Below are 17,948 nucleotides of genomic sequence, written 5' to 3' on the forward strand. Positions count from 1 at the left end.
GAAGAAACGGAATCGAAGAAAAATGTCCTGCAGAACCAGGAGACGGACCTGACATCTAGGAAGGAGCAGCTAGACTTTCTCCAGTCAAACCTCCAAACACAGAGAGACAACATGGAAGAGATGATGAAGGCCATTAACGAGCAGCAGAGTAACCTAACAGAAAGGAAAGCTGAAATAGACCAGCAACAAATAGAGCTGAATAATATGATGGATATCCATAACAAGGAAAAGATTGAACTTGACCGAATCAGGGCTGACATAGAAGAAAAGACAGAAGCAATTGAGATTACCGTTAAAGAAAAACTAGGTGCAGAAAGAGAAGAACTTGAGAAACTGCAAAATAGACTGCATGAAGAAAGACAGGAAATTGAAAACAACAAACATGCCATGATGGAAGACAAGGATGAGTTGGAAAAGTTGAAAAATGATCTTCAGAAACAATGGGACGACCTGCGTCCTTACAAGGAAAACATTCAAATTGAAAAGGATGAACTTCAAAAGAAGATGGCTGAGGTGGACGAAAAGTCAAATAACATTGATAATATGATGCAGGAGATGATGCAGGAGAAAGAGAGAATGGATGAACAAGCACAGGCTCTACAACAAGAAAAGGACGTCTTCCAGAGTGTTGCTGAAGAAACAGAAAGAATGAAGGTTGAATTTGAAAAGTGTAGTATTGAAATTCAGAAACAAAAACTAGAATTAGCAGAAAGCAAACTCATTCTTGAGGCAGAAACTCGTGATTTGGAGATGAAAAGGTCAGAAATGGATATAGAAATGAACATGTTACAAAATGAAAAAGTGAAACAGAGGCAAGAGTATGAAAACCTACTGAAAGAAATACAGGAAGAGAAGGACACTCTGAAACAACTTCAAGAAGAAACGGAATCGAAGAAGAATGTCCTGCAGAACCAGGAGTCGGACCTGACATCCAGGAAGGACCAACTAGACTTTCTCCAGTCACACCTCCAAACACAGAGAGACAACATGGAAGAGATGATGAAGGCCATTAACGAGCAGCAGAGTGACCTAACAGAAAGGAAAGCTGAGATCGACCAGCAACAAATAGAGCTGAATAATATGATGGATATCCACAACAAGGAAAAGATTGAACTTGACCGAATCAGGGCTGACATAGAAGAAAAGACAGAAGCAATTGAGATTACCGTCAAAGAAAAATTAGGTGCAAAAAGAGAAGAACTTGAGAAACTGCAAAATAGACTGCATGAAGAAAGACAGGAAATTGAAAACACCAAACATGCCGTGATGAAAGACAAGGATGAGTTGGAAAAGTTGAAAAACGATCTTCAGAAACAATGGGACGAGCTGCGTCCTTACAAGGAAAACATTCAAATTGAAAAGGATGAACTTCAAAAGAAGATGGCTGAGGTGGACGAAAAGTCAAATAACATTGAGAATATGATGCAGGAGATGATGCAGGAGAAAGAGAGAATGGAAGAACAAGCACAGGCTCTACAACAAGAAAAGGACGTCTTCCAGAGTGTTGCTGAAGAAACAGAAAGAATGAAGGTTGAATTTGAAAAGTGTAGTATTGAAATTCAGAAACAAAAACTAGAATTAGCAGAAAGCAAACTCATTCTTGAGGCAGAAACTCGTGATTTGGAGATGAAAAAGTCAGATATGGATGTAGAAATGAACATGTTACAAAATGAAAAAGTGAAACAGAGGCAAGAGTATGAAAACCTACTGAAAGAAATACAGGAAGAGAAGGACAATCTGAAACAACTTCAAGAAGAAACGGAATCGAAGAAGAATGTCCTGCAGAACCAGGAGTCGGACCTGACATCCAGGAAGGACCAACTAGACTTTCTCCAGTCAGACCTCCAAACACAGAGAGACAACATGGAAGAGATGATGAAGGCCATTAACGAGCAGCAGAGTAACCTAACAGAAAGGAAAGCTGAGATCGACCAGCAACAAATAGAGCTGAATAATATGATGGATATCCACAACAAGGAAAAGATTGAACTTGACCGAATCAGGGCTGACATAGAAGAAAAGACAGAAGCAATTGAGATTACCGTTAAAGAAAAACTAGGTGCAGAAAGAGAAGAACTTGAGAAACTGCAAAATAGACTGCATGAAGAAAGACAGGAAATTGAAAACAACAAACATGCCATGATGGAAGACAAGGATGAGTTGGAAAAGTTGAAAAATGATCTTCAGAAACAATGGGACGACCTGCGTCCTTACAAGGAAAACATTCAAATTGAAAAGGATGAACTTCAAAAGAAGATGGCTGAGGTGGACGAAAAGTCAAATAACATTGATAATATGATGCAGGAGATGATGCAGGAGAAAGAGAGAATGGATGAACAAGCACAGGCTCTACAACAAGAAAAGGACGTCTTCCAGAGTGTTGCTGAAGAAACAGAAAGAATGAAGGTTGAATTTGAAAAGTGTAGTATTGAAATTCAGAAACAAAAACTAGAATTAGCAGAAAGCAAACTCATTCTTGAGGCAGAAACTCGTGATTTGGAGATGAAAAGGTCAGAAATGGATATAGAAATGAACATGTTACAAAATGAAAAAGTGAAACAGAGGCAAGAGTATGAAAACCTACTGAAAGAAATACAGGAAGAGAAGGACACTCTGAAACAACTTCAAGAAGAAACGGAATCGAAGAAGAATGTCCTGCAGAACCAGGAGTCGGACCTGACATCCAGGAAGGACCAACTAGACTTTCTCCAGTCACACCTCCAAACACAGAGAGACAACATGGAAGAGATGATGAAGGCCATTAACGAGCAGCAGAGTGACCTAACAGAAAGGAAAGCTGAGATCGACCAGCAACAAATAGAGCTGAATAATATGATGGATATCCACAACAAGGAAAAGATTGAACTTGACCGAATCAGGGCTGACATAGAAGAAAAGACAGAAGCAATTGAGATTACCGTCAAAGAAAAATTAGGTGCAAAAAGAGAAGAACTTGAGAAACTGCAAAATAGACTGCATGAAGAAAGACAGGAAATTGAAAACACCAAACATGCCGTGATGAAAGACAAGGATGAGTTGGAAAAGTTGAAAAACGATCTTCAGAAACAATGGGACGAGCTGCGTCCTTACAAGGAAAACATTCAAATTGAAAAGGATGAACTTCAAAAGAAGATGGCTGAGGTGGACGAAAAGTCAAATAACATTGAGAATATGATGCAGGAGATGATGCAGGAGAAAGAGAGAATGGAAGAACAAGCACAGGCTCTACAACAAGAAAAGGACGTCTTCCAGAGTGTTGCTGAAGAAACAGAAAGAATGAAGGTTGAATTTGAAAAGTGTAGTATTGAAATTCAGAAACAAAAACTAGAATTAGCAGAAAGCAAACTCATTCTTGAGGCAGAAACTCGTGATTTGGAGATGAAAAAGTCAGATATGGATGTAGAAATGAACATGTTACAAAATGAAAAAGTGAAACAGAGGCAAGAGTATGAAAACCTACTGAAAGAAATACAGGAAGAGAAGGACAATCTGAAACAACTTCAAGAAGAAACGGAATCGAAGAAGAATGTCCTGCAGAACCAGGAGTCGGACCTGACATCCAGGAAGGACCAACTAGACTTTCTCCAGTCAGACCTCCAAACACAGAGAGACAACATGGAAGAGATGATGAAGGCCATTAACGAGCAGCAGAGTAACCTAACAGAAAGGAAAGCTGAGATCGACCAGCAACAAATAGAGCTGAATAATATGATGGATATCCACAACAAGGAAAAGATTGAACTTGACCGAATCAGGGCTGACATAGAAGAAAAGACAGAAGCAATTGAGATTACCGTCAAAGAAAAATTAGGTGCAAAAAGAGAAGAACTTGAGAAACTGCAAAATAGACTGCATGAAGAAAGACAGGAAATTGAAAACACCAAACATGGCGTGATGAAAGACATGGATGAGTTGGAAAAGTTGAAAAACGATCTTCAGAAACAATGGGACGAGCTGCGTCCTTACAAGGAAAACATTCAAATTGAAAAGGATGAACTTCAAAAGAAGATGGCTGAGGTGGACGAAAAGTCAAATAACATTGAGAATATGATGCAGGAGATGATGCAGGAGAAAGAGAGATTGGACGAACAAGCACAAGCTCTACAAAAAGAAAAGGATGTCCTCCAGATTGTTGCTCAAGAAACAGAAAGAATGAAGGTTGAATTTGAAAAGTGTAGTATTGATATTGAGAAACAAAAACAAGAATTAGCAGAAAACAAACTTATTCTTGAGGCAGAAACTCGTGATTTGGAGATGAAAAGGTCAGAAATGGATATAGAAATGAACATGTTACAAAATGAAAAAGTGAAACAGAGGGAAGAGTATGAAAACCTACTGAAAGAAATACAGGAAGAGAAGGACACTCTGAAACAACTTCAAGAAGAAACGGAATCGAAGAAAAATGTCCTGCAGAACCAGGAGTCGGACCTGACATCCAGGAAGGACCAACTAGACTTTCTCCAGTCAGACCTCCAAACACAGAGAGACAACATGGAAGAGATTATGAAGGCCATTAACGAGCAGCAGAGTAACCTAACAGAAAGGAAAGCTGAGATCGACCAGCAACAAATAGAGCTGAATAATATGATGGATATCCACAACAAGGAAAAGATTGAACTTGACCGAATCAGGGCTGACATAGAAGAAAAGACAGAAGCAATTGAGATTACCGTCAAAGAAAAATTAGGTGCAAAAAGAGAAGAACTTGAGAAACTGCAAAATAGACTGCATGAAGAAAGACAGGAAATTGAAAACACCAAACATGCCGTGATGAAAGACAAGGATGAGTTGGAAAAGTTGAAAAACGATCTTCAGAAACAATGGGACGAGCTGCGTCCTTACAAGGAAAACATTCAAATTGAAAAGGATGAACTTCAAAAGAAGATGGCTGAGGTGGACGAAAAGTCAAATAACATTGAGAATATGATGCAGGAGATGATGCAGGAGAAAGAGAGAATGGATGAACAAGCACAGGCTCTACAACAAGAAAAGGACGTCTTCCAGAGTGTTGCTGAAGAAACAGAAAGAATGAAGGTTGAATTTGAAAAGTGTAGTATTGAAATTCAGAAACAAAAACTAGAATTAGCAGAAAGCAAACTCATTCTTGAGGCAGAAACTCGTGATTTGGAGATGAAAAAGTCAGATATGGATGTAGAAATGAACATGTTACAAAATGAAAAAGTGAAACAGAGGCAAGAGTATGAAAACCTACTGAAAGAAATACAGGAAGAGAAGGACAATCTGAAACAACTTCAAGAAGAAACGGAATCGAAGAAAAATGTCCTGCAGAACCAGGAGTCGGACCTGACATCCAGGAAGGACCAACTAGACTTTCTCCAGTCAGACCTCCAAACACAGAGAGACAACATGGAAGAGATGATGAAGGCCATTAACGAGCAGCAGAGTAACCTAACAGAAAGGAAAGCTGAGATCGACCAGCAACAAATAGAGCTGAATAATATGATGGATATCCACAACAAGGAAAAGATTGAACTTGACCGAATCAGGGCTGACATAGAAGAAAAGACAGAAGCAATTGAGATTACCGTCAAAGAAAAATTAGGTGCAAAAAGAGAAGAACTTGAGAAACTGCAAAATAGACTGCATGAAGAAAGACAGGAAATTGAAAACACCAAACATGGCGTGATGAAAGACATGGATGAGTTGGAAAAGTTGAAAAACGATCTTCAGAAACAATGGGACGAGCTGCGTCCTTACAAGGAAAACATTCAAATTGAAAAGGATGAACTTCAAAAGAAGATGGCTGAGGTGGACGAAAAGTCAAATAACATTGAGAATATGATGCAGGAGATGATGCAGGAGAAAGAGAGATTGGACGAACAAGCACAAGCTCTACAAAAAGAAAAGGATGTCCTCCAGATTGTTGCTCAAGAAACAGAAAGAATGAAGGTTGAATTTGAAAAGTGTAGTATTGATATTGAGAAACAAAAACAAGAATTAGCAGAAAACAAACTTATTCTTGAGGCAGAAACTCGTGATTTGGAGATGAAAAGGTCAGAAATGGATATAGAAATGAACATGTTACAAAATGAAAAAGTGAAACAGAGGGAAGAGTATGAAAACCTACTGAAAGAAATACAGGAAGAGAAGGACACTCTGAAACAACTTCAAGAAGAAACGGAATCGAAGAAAAATGTCCTGCAGAACCAGGAGTCGGACCTGACATCCAGGAAGGACCAACTAGACTTTCTCCAGTCAGACCTCCAAACACAGAGAGACAACATGGAAGAGATTATGAAGGCCATTAACGAGCAGCAGAGTAACCTAACAGAAAGGAAAGCTGAGATCGACCAGCAACAAATAGAGCTGAATAATATGATGGATATCCACAACAAGGAAAAGATTGAACTTGACCGAATCAGGGCTGACATAGAAGAAAAGACAGAAGCAATTGAGATTACCGTTAAAGAAAAACTAGGTGCAGAAAGAGAAGAACTTGAGAAACTGCAAAATAGACTGCATGAAGAAAGACAGGAAATTGAAAACAACAAACATGCCATGATGGAAGACAAGGATGAGTTGGAAAAGTTGAAAAATGATCTTCAGAAACAATGGGACGACCTGCGTCCTTACAAGGAAAACATTGAAATTGAAAAGGACAAACTTCAGAAAAAGATGGCTGAGGTGGAAGAAAAGTCAAATAACATTGAGAATATGATGCAGGAGATGATGCAGGAGAAAGAGAGAATGGAAGAACAAGCACAGGCTCTACAACAAGAAAAGGACGTCTTCCAGAGTGTTGCTGAAGAAACAGAAAGAATGAAGGTTGAATTTGAAAAGTGTAGTATCGAAATTCAGAAACAAAAACTAGAATTAGCAGAAAGCAAACTCATTCTTGAGGCAGAAACTCGTGATTTGGAGATGAAAAAGTCAGATATGGATGTAGAAATGAACATGTTACAAAATGAAAAAGTGAAACAGAGGCAAGAGTATGAAAACCTTCTGAAAGAAATACAGGAAGAGAAGGACACTCTGAAACAACTTCAAGAAGAAACGGAATCGAAGAAAAATGTCCTGCAGAACCAGGAGTCGGACCTGACATCCAGGAAGGAGCAACTAGACTTTCTCCAGTCAGACCTCCAAACACAGAGAGACAACATGGAAGAGATGATGAAGGCCATTAACGAGCAGCAGAGTGACCTAACAGAAAGGAAAGCTGAGATCGACCAGCAACAAATAGAGCTGAATAATATGATGGATATCCACAACAAGGAAAAGATTGAACTTGACCGAATCAGGGCTGACATAGAAGAAAAGACAGAAGCAATTGAGATTACCGTCAAAGAAAAATTAGGTGCAAAAAGAGAAGAACTTGAGAAACTGCAAAATAGACTGCATGAAGAAAGACAGGAAATTGAAAACACCAAACATGGCGTGATGAAAGACAAGGATGAGTTGGAAAAGTTGAAAAACGATCTTCAGAAACAATGGGACGAGCTGCGTCCTTACAAGGAAAACATTCAAATTGAAAAGGATGAACTTCAAAAGAAGATGGCTGAGGTGGACGAAAAGTCAAATAACATTGAGAATATGATGCAGGAGATGATGCAGGAGAAAGAGAGATTGGACGAACAAGCACAAGCTCTACAAAAAGATAAGGATGTCCTCCAGATTGTTGCTCAAGAAACAGAAAGAATGAAGGTTGAATTTGAAAAGTGTAGTATTGAAATTCAGAAACAAAAACAAGAATTAGCAGAAAGCAAACTCATTCTTGAGGCAGAAACTCGTGATTTGGAGATGAAAAAGTCAGATATGGATGTAGAAATGAACATGTTACAAAATGAAAAAGTGAAACAGAGGGAAGAGTATGAAAACCTACTGAAAGAAATACAGGAAGAGAAGGACACTCTGAAACAACTTCAAGAAGAAACGGAATCGAAGAAAAATGTCCTGCAGAACCAGGAGTCGGACCTGACATCCAGGAAGGACCAACTAGACTTTCTCCAATCAGACCTCCAAACACAGAGAGACAACATGGAAGAGATGATGAAGGCCATTAACGAGCAGCAGAGTGACCTAACAGAAAGGAAAGCTGAGATCGACCAGCAACAAATAGAGCTGAATAATATGATGGATATCCACAACAAGGAAAAGATTGAACTTGACCGAATCAGGGCTGACATAGAAGAAAAGACAGAAGCAATTGAGATTACCGTCAAAGAAAAATTAGGTGCAAAAAGAGAAGAACTTGAGAAACTGCAAAATAGACTGCATGAAGAAAGACAGGAAATTGAAAACACCAAACATGGCGTGATGAAAGACATGGATGAGTTGGAAAAGTTGAAAAACGATCTTCAGAAACAATGGGACGAGCTGCGTCCTTACAAGGAAAACATTCAAATTGAAAAGGATGAACTTCAAAAGAAGATGGCTGAGGTGGACGAAAAGTCAAATAACATTGAGAATATGATGCAGGAGATGATGCAGGAGAAAGAGAGATTGGACGAACAAGCACAAGCTCTACAAAAAGAAAAGGATGTCCTCCAGATTGTTGCTCAAGAAACAGAAAGAATGAAGGTTGAATTTGAAAAGTGTAGTATTGATATTGAGAAACAAAAACAAGAATTAGCAGAAAACAAACTTATTCTTGAGGCAGAAACTCGTGATTTGGAGATGAAAAGGTCAGAAATGGATATAGAAATGAACATGTTACAAAATGAAAAAGTGAAACAGAGGGAAGAGTATGAAAACCTACTGAAAGAAATACAGGAAGAGAAGGACACTCTGAAACAACTTCAAGAAGAAACGGAATCGAAGAAAAATGTCCTGCAGAACCAGGAGTCGGACCTGACATCCAGGAAGGACCAACTAGACTTTCTCCAGTCAGACCTCCAAACACAGAGAGACAACATGGAAGAGATGATGAAGGCCATTAACGAGCAGCAGAGTAACCTAACAGAAAGGAAAGCTGAGATCGACCAGCAACAAATAGAGCTGAATAATATGATGGATATGCACAACAAGGAAAAGATTGAACTTGACCGAATCAGGGCTGACATAGAAGAAAAGACAGAAGCAATTGAGATTACCGTTAAAGAAAAACTAGGTGCAGAAAGAGAAGAACTTGAGAAACTGCAAAATAGACTGCATGAAGAAAGACAGGAAATTGAAAACACCAAACATGGCGTGATGAAAGACATGGATGAGTTGGAAAAGTTGAAAAACGATCTTCAGAAACAATGGGACGAGCTGCGTCCTTACAAGGAAAACATTCAAATTGAAAAGGATGAACTTCAAAAGAAGATGGCTGAGGTGGACGAAAAGTCAAATAACATTGAGAATATGATGCAGGAGATGATGCAGGAGAAAGAGAGATTGGACGAACAAGCACAAGCTCTACAAAAAGAAAAGGATGTCCTCCAGATTGTTGCTCAAGAAACAGAAAGAATGAAGGTTGAATTTGAAAAGTGTAGTATTGATATTGAGAAACAAAAACAAGAATTAGCAGAAAACAAACTTATTCTTGAGGCAGAAACTCGTGATTTGGAGATGAAAAGGTCAGAAATGGATATAGAAATGAACATGTTACAAAATGAAAAAGTGAAACAGAGGGAAGAGTATGAAAACCTACTGAAAGAAATACAGGAAGAGAAGGACACTCTGAAACAACTTCAAGAAGAAACGGAATCGAAGAAAAATGTCCTGCAGAACCAGGAGTCGGACCTGACATCCAGGAAGGACCAACTAGACTTTCTCCAGTCAGACCTCCAAACACAGAGAGACAACATGGAAGAGATTATGAAGGCCATTAACGAGCAGCAGAGTAACCTAACAGAAAGGAAAGCTGAGATCGACCAGCAACAAATAGAGCTGAATAATATGATGGATATCCACAACAAGGAAAAGATTGAACTTGACCGAATCAGGGCTGACATAGAAGAAAAGACAGAAGCAATTGAGATTACCGTCAAAGAAAAATTAGGTGCAAAAAGAGAAGAACTTGAGAAACTGCAAAATAGACTGCATGAAGAAAGACAGGAAATTGAAAACACCAAACATGCCGTGATGAAAGACAAGGATGAGTTGGAAAAGTTGAAAAACGATCTTCAGAAACAATGGGACGAGCTGCGTCCTTACAAGGAAAACATTCAAATTGAAAAGGATGAACTTCAAAAGAAGATGGCTGAGGTGGACGAAAAGTCAAATAACATTGAGAATATGATGCAGGAGATGATGCAGGAGAAAGAGAGAATGGATGAACAAGCACAGGCTCTACAACAAGAAAAGGACGTCTTCCAGAGTGTTGCTGAAGAAACAGAAAGAATGAAGGTTGAATTTGAAAAGTGTAGTATTGAAATTCAGAAACAAAAACTAGAATTAGCAGAAAGCAAACTCATTCTTGAGGCAGAAACTCGTGATTTGGAGATGAAAAAGTCAGATATGGATGTAGAAATGAACATGTTACAAAATGAAAAAGTGAAACAGAGGCAAGAGTATGAAAACCTACTGAAAGAAATACAGGAAGAGAAGGACAATCTGAAACAACTTCAAGAAGAAACGGAATCGAAGAAAAATGTCCTGCAGAACCAGGAGTCGGACCTGACATCCAGGAAGGACCAACTAGACTTTCTCCAGTCAGACCTCCAAACACAGAGAGACAACATGGAAGAGATGATGAAGGCCATTAACGAGCAGCAGAGTAACCTAACAGAAAGGAAAGCTGAGATCGACCAGCAACAAATAGAGCTGAATAATATGATGGATATCCACAACAAGGAAAAGATTGAACTTGACCGAATCAGGGCTGACATAGAAGAAAAGACAGAAGCAATTGAGATTACCGTCAAAGAAAAATTAGGTGCAAAAAGAGAAGAACTTGAGAAACTGCAAAATAGACTGCATGAAGAAAGACAGGAAATTGAAAACACCAAACATGGCGTGATGAAAGACATGGATGAGTTGGAAAAGTTGAAAAACGATCTTCAGAAACAATGGGACGAGCTGCGTCCTTACAAGGAAAACATTCAAATTGAAAAGGATGAACTTCAAAAGAAGATGGCTGAGGTGGACGAAAAGTCAAATAACATTGAGAATATGATGCAGGAGATGATGCAGGAGAAAGAGAGATTGGACGAACAAGCACAAGCTCTACAAAAAGAAAAGGATGTCCTCCAGATTGTTGCTCAAGAAACAGAAAGAATGAAGGTTGAATTTGAAAAGTGTAGTATTGATATTGAGAAACAAAAACAAGAATTAGCAGAAAACAAACTTATTCTTGAGGCAGAAACTCGTGATTTGGAGATGAAAAGGTCAGAAATGGATATAGAAATGAACATGTTACAAAATGAAAAAGTGAAACAGAGGGAAGAGTATGAAAACCTACTGAAAGAAATACAGGAAGAGAAGGACACTCTGAAACAACTTCAAGAAGAAACGGAATCGAAGAAAAATGTCCTGCAGAACCAGGAGTCGGACCTGACATCCAGGAAGGACCAACTAGACTTTCTCCAGTCAGACCTCCAAACACAGAGAGACAACATGGAAGAGATGATGAAGGCCATTAACGAGCAGCAGAGTAACCTAACAGAAAGGAAAGCTGAGATCGACCAGCAACAAATAGAGCTGAATAATATGATGGATATGCACAACAAGGAAAAGATTGAACTTGACCGAATCAGGGCTGACATAGAAGAAAAGACAGAAGCAATTGAGATTACCGTTAAAGAAAAACTAGGTGCAGAAAGAGAAGAACTTGAGAAACTGCAAAATAGACTGCATGAAGAAAGACAGGAAATTGAAAACAACAAACATGCCATGATGGAAGACAAGGATGAGTTGGAAAAGTTGAAAAATGATCTTCAGAAACAATGGGACGAGCTGCGTCCTTACAAGGAAAATATTCAAATTGAAAAGGATGAACTTCAAAAGAAGATGTCTGAGGTGGACGAAAAGTCAAATAACATTGAGAATATGATGCAGGAGATGATGCAGGAGAAAGAGAGAATGGAAGAACAAGCACAGGCTCTACAACAAGAAAAGGACGTCTTCCAGAGTGTTGCTGAAGAAACAGAAAGAATGAAGGTTGAATTTGAAAAGTGTAGTATTGAAATTCAGAAACAAAAACTAGAATTAGCAGAAAACAAACTTATTCTTGAGGCAGAAACTCGTGATTTGGAGATGAAAAGGTCAGAAATGGATATAGAAATGAACATGTTACAAAATGAAAAAGTGAAACAGAGGGAAGAGTATGAAAACCTACTGAAAGAAATACAGGAAGAGAAGGACACTCTGAAACAACTTCAAGAAGAAACGGAATCGAAGAAAAATGTCCTGCAGAACCAGGAGTCGGACCTGACATCCAGGAAGGAGCAACTAGACTTTCTCCAGTCAGACCTCCAAACACAGAGAGACAACATGGAAGAGATGATGAAGGCCATTAACGAGCAGCAGAGTGACCTAACAGAAAGGAAAGCTGAGATCGACCAGCAACAAATAGAGCTGAATAATATGATGGATATCCACAACAAGGAAAAGATTGAACTTGACCGAATCAGGGCTGACATAGAAGAAAAGACAGAAGCAATTGAGATTACCGTCAAAGAAAAATTAGGTGCAAAAAGAGAAGAACTTGAGGAACTGAAAAATAGACTGCATGAAGAAAGACAGGAAATTGAAAACACCAAACATGGCGTGATGAAAGACAAGGATGAGTTGGAAACGTTGAAAAACGATCTTCAGAAACAATGGGACGAGCTGCGTCCTTACAAGGAAAACATTCAAATTGAAAAGGATGAACTTCAAAAGAAGATGGCTGAGGTGGACGAAAAGTCAAATAACATTGAGAATATGATGCAGGAGATGATGCAGGAGAAAGAGAGATTGGACGAACAAGCACAAGCTCTACAAAAAGAAAAGGATGTCCTCCAGATTGTTGCTCAAGAAACAGAAAGAATGAAGGTTGAATTTGAAAAGTGTAGTATTGATATTGAGAAACAAAAACAAGAATTAGCAGAAAACAAACTTATTCTTGAGGCAGAAACTCGTGATTTGGAGATGAAAAGGTCAGAAATGGATATAGAAATGAACATGTTACAAAATGAAAAAGTGAAACAGAGGGAAGAGTATGAAAACCTACTGAAAGAAATACAGGAAGAGAAGGACACTCTGAAACAACTTCAAGAAGAAACGGAATCGAAGAAAAATGTCCTGCAGAACCAGGAGTCGGACCTGACATCCAGGAAGGAGCAACTAGACTTTCTCCAGTCAGACCTCCAAACACAGAGAGACAACATGGAAGAGATGATGAAGGCCATTAACGAGCAGCAGAGTAACCTAACAGAAAGGAAAGCTGAGATCGACCAGCAACAAATAGAGCTGAATAATATGATGGATATCCACAACAAGGAAAAGATTGAACTTGACCGAATCAGGGCTGACATAGAAAAAAAGACAGAAGCAATTGAGATTACCGTCAAAGAAAAATTAGGTGCAAAAAGAGAAGAACTTGAGAAACTGCAAAATAGACTGCATGAAGAAAGACAGGAAATTGAAAACACCAAACATGGCGTGATGAAAGACAAGGATGAGTTGGAAAAGTTGAAAAACGATCTTCAGAAACAATGGGACGAGCTGCGTCCTTACAAGGAAAATATTCAAATTGAAAAGGATGAACTTCAAAAGAAGATGTCTGAGGTGGACGAAAAGTCAAATAACATTGAGAATATGATGCAGGAGATGATGCAGGAGAAAGAGAGAATGGAAGAACAAGCACAGGCTCTACAACAAGAAAAGGACGTCTTCCAGAGTGTTGCTGAAGAAACAGAAAGAATGAAGGTTGAATTTGAAAAGTGTAGTATTGAAATTCAGAAACAAAAACTAGAATTAGCAGAAAACAAACTTATTCTTGAGGCAGAAACTCGTGATTTGGAGATGAAAAGGTCAGAAATGGATATAGAAATGAACATGTTACAAAATGAAAAAGTGAAACAGAGGGAAGAGTATGAAAACCTACTGAAAGAAATACAGGAAGAGAAGGACACTCTGAAACAACTTCAAGAAGAAACGGAATCGAAGAAAAATGTCCTGCAGAACCAGGAGTCGGACCTGACATCCAGGAAGGAGCAACTAGACTTTCTCCAGTCAGACCTCCAAACACAGAGAGACAACATGGAAGAGATGATGAAGGCCATTAACGAGCAGCAGAGTGACCTAACAGAAAGGAAAGCTGAGATCGACCAGCAACAAATAGAGCTGAATAATATGATGGATATCCACAACAAGGAAAAGATTGAACTTGACCGAATCAGGGCTGACATAGAAGAAAAGACAGAAGCAATTGAGATTACCGTCAAAGAAAAATTAGGTGCAAAAAGAGAAGAACTTGAGAAACTGCAAAATAGACTGCATGAAGAAAGACAGGAAATTGAAAACACCAAACATGGCGTGATGAAAGACAAGGATGAGTTGGAAAAGTTGAAAAACGATCTTCAGAAACAATGGGACGAGCTGCGTCCTTACAAGGAAAATATTCAAATTGAAAAGGATGAACTTCAAAAGAAGATGGCTGAGGTGGACGAAAAGTCAAATAACATTGAGAATATGATGCAGGAGATGATGCAGGAGAAAGAGAGAATGGAAGAACAAGCACAGGCTCTACAACAAGAAAAGGACGTCTTCCAGAGTGTTGCTGAAGAAACAGAAAGAATGAAGGTTGAATTTGAAAAGTGTAGTATTGAAATTCAGAAACAAAAACTAGAATTAGCAGAAAGCAAACTCATTCTTGAGGCAGAAACTCGTGATTTGGAGATGAAAAAGTCAGATATGGATGTAGAAATGAACATGTTACAAAATGAAAAAGTGAAACAGAGGCAAGAGTATGAAAACCTACTGAAAGAAATACAGGAAGAGAAGGACACTCTGAAACAACTTCAAGAAGAAACGGAATCGAAGAAAAATGTCCTGCAGAACCAGGAGTCGGACCTGACATCCAGGAAGGAGCAACTAGACTTTCTCCAGTCAGACCTCCAAACACAGAGAGACAACATGGAAGAGATGATGAAGGCCATTAACGAGCAGCAGAGTAACCTAACAGAAAGGAAAGCTGAGATCGACCAGCAACAAATAGAGCTGAATAATATGATGGATATCCACAACAAGGAAAAGATTGAACTTGACCGAATCAGGGCTGACATAGAAGAAAAGACAGAAGCAATTGAGATTACCGTCAAAGAAAAATTAGGTGCAAAAAGAGAAGAACTTGAGGAACTGAAAAATAGACTGCATGAAGAAAGACAGGAAATTGAAAACACCAAACATGGCGTGATGAAAGACAAGGATGAGTTGGAAACGTTGAAAAACGATCTTCAGAAACAATGGGACGAGCTGCGTCCTTACAAGGAAAACATTCAAATTGAAAAGGATGAACTTCAAAAGAAGATGGCTGAGGTGGACGAAAAGTCAAATAACATTGAGAATATGATGCAGGAGATGATGCAGGAGAAAGAGAGATTGGACGAACAAGCACAAGCTCTACAAAAAGAAAAGGATGTCCTCCAGATTGTTGCTCAAGAAACAGAAAGAATGAAGGTTGAATTTGAAAAGTGTAGTATTGATATTGAGAAACAAAAACAAGAATTAGCAGAAAACAAACTTATTCTTGAGGCAGAAACTCGTGATTTGGAGATGAAAAGGTCAGAAATGGATATAGAAATGAACATGTTACAAAATGAAAAAGTGAAACAGAGGGAAGAGTATGAAAACCTACTGAAAGAAATACAGGAAGAGAAGGACACTCTGAAACAACTTCAAGAAGAAACGGAATCGAAGAAAAATGTCCTGCAGAACCAGGAGTCGGACCTGACATCCAGGAAGGAGCAACTAGACTTTCTCCAGTCAGACCTCCAAACACAGAGAGACAACATGGAAGAGATGATGAAGGCCATTAACGAGCAGCAGAGTAACCTAACAGAAAGGAAAGCTGAGATCGACCAGCAACAAATAGAGCTGAATAATATGATGGATATCCACAACAAGGAAAAGATTGAACTTGACCGAATCAGGGCTGACATAGAAGAAAAGACAGAAGCAATTGAGATTACCGTCAAAGAAAAATTAGGTGCAAAAAGAGAAGAACTTGAGGAACTGAAAAATAGACTGCATGAAGAAAGACAGGAAATTGAAAACACCAAACATGGCGTGATGAAAGACAAGGATGAGTTGGAAACGTTGAAAAACTATCTTCAGAAACAATGGGACGAGCTGCGTCCTTACAAGGAAAACATTCAAATTGAAAAGGATGAACTTCAAAAGAAGATGGCTGAGGTGGAAGAAAAGTCAAATAACATTGAGAATATGATGCAGGAGATGATGCAGGAGAAAGAGAGATTGGACGAACAAGCACAGGTTTTGCAAAAAGAAAAGGATGTCCTCCAGAGCGTTGCTGAAAAAACTGATCAGAGGAAAGATGAGCTTGAGCAGTTCAATACCAATATCCAGATTCAAAAACAACAACTTGAAGAAACCAAACTCATAATTGAAGAGGAAAAAAAATATCTGGAGAAGGAAAAGACAGAGCTCCTAAAAAACAAAATTCAGATAGACAAAGAAAGCGTACAACAGTTGGTCAGAGTAGATGCTACAACACAAACTCCTGTGGTGGACATGAGACAGGCTGTTGCAGGATTTTCAGTAGAGTTGGAGTCTGTTGATGTTCCTAGACCTGATGCAGCAACAGAAACACCTCTGACAGAGATTGAGCAGGCTGATGGAACAACAACTACTATGCAGTTGAAGATGGATGATGCTGCAACACAGACAGTTCCCGTGGAGATCGAGCAGGTTGATGCTACAACACAAGCACCTATGGAGACAGAGCAGCACGAAGATGGTGTGGAACAAACACTTACTGTCAAGACAGAAAAGATTGATGTTGCAGGACACACAGTGGAAAAGAAACACATTGATGCAATTACACAAACACTTACAGTTGAGACGGTCACTGCTGCATCCCAAACATTTGATGTAGAGGTGAAGGCAGCTGATGGTGCAATACAAGTGGATGTTACAACACAGACAGTTGTGGTGGAGAAAGAACAAGTCGATGCAGCACCAGTTGCAGTGAAGATTGAAATGGATGATGCAGCAACACAGACAATTACTGCAGAGTCAGAGCACACTGTTGCAGCACTTACAGAGGAAATGGACAGCACTTTTGTTTTAACACCTATGGTTAAGATAGACATGGCCTATGCTACATCTCAAACACTTACAGCAGAAGTAGAGCTGGCTGATGCTGCAACACAAACAGATGTGGTGAGCATGGATCAAACAGTGATGGTGCCCTCAGAACAGAGATCAGACGCAGCACCACCTGATACTACAAAACAAATCGTTCCAGTGACTACAGAACAGACTGAGACACCTGCAGAGGAGATGGAACCTGCAGATGCTGCACCACCTTTGTTTAAGATTGAGCAGGCTGATGCTGAAACACAAACCCATGTGGTGGAGATCAAACAGTCTGATGCTGAAACACACACCCCTGTGGTGGAGATCAAACAGTCTGATGCTGAAACACAAACTCCTGTGGTGGAGATCACACAGTCTGATGCTGAAACACAAACCCCTGTGGTGGAGATCACACAGACTGATGCTGAAAGACAAAAAGTTTCTGTAGAGACAGAACAGACTTCTGCAGCACCATCTGAAGAAAGGAAGGAGACAACTTTAGATATGGAAGAAGCTTTAACAACCTTTACAGAGGAGAAAGAGATGGTTTATGTTACAACACCTGTTGTTGAAATGGAGCAGGTTACTGCACCAACACCTGCAGTCCAAGAAGACATGGCTGAGACACTTACCGTGAAGATTGAAATGCTTCATACTACAACACAAACACTTGTAGTAGAAGTGGAGCAGGCTGATGCTGAAACGCAAACTCCTGTGGTGGAGATCAAACAGGCTGATGCTGAAACGCAAACTCCTGTGGT

At 39.3% G+C, this 17,948-nt stretch overlaps 1 protein-coding gene across 6 annotated transcripts in view; it reads left to right on the top strand.

Annotated features, from left to right (window-relative positions):
- si:ch211-250g4.3 (nesprin-1) overlaps positions 1-17,948 on the top strand; it is a 50,703-nt gene that overhangs the window by 28,979 nt on the left and 3,776 nt on the right. For 4 of the 6 annotated variants that reach the window (XM_042076428.1, XM_042076432.1, XM_042076433.1 and 1 more), the window contains one exon: positions 1-17,919. This exon is cut by the window's left edge. In XM_042076428.1, coding sequence (XP_041932362.1) covers positions 1-17,919 — 17,919 coding nt within the window. The remainder of the gene's footprint in view (positions 17,920-17,948) is intronic. The other 2 variants (XM_042076429.1, XM_042076430.1) reach the window with 2 other exon arrangements.

The sequence above is a fragment of the Alosa sapidissima genome, chromosome 21 (genome assembly GCF_018492685.1).
Source record: "Alosa sapidissima isolate fAloSap1 chromosome 21, fAloSap1.pri, whole genome shotgun sequence".
Taxonomy (NCBI): Eukaryota; Metazoa; Chordata; class Actinopteri; order Clupeiformes; family Clupeidae; genus Alosa; species Alosa sapidissima.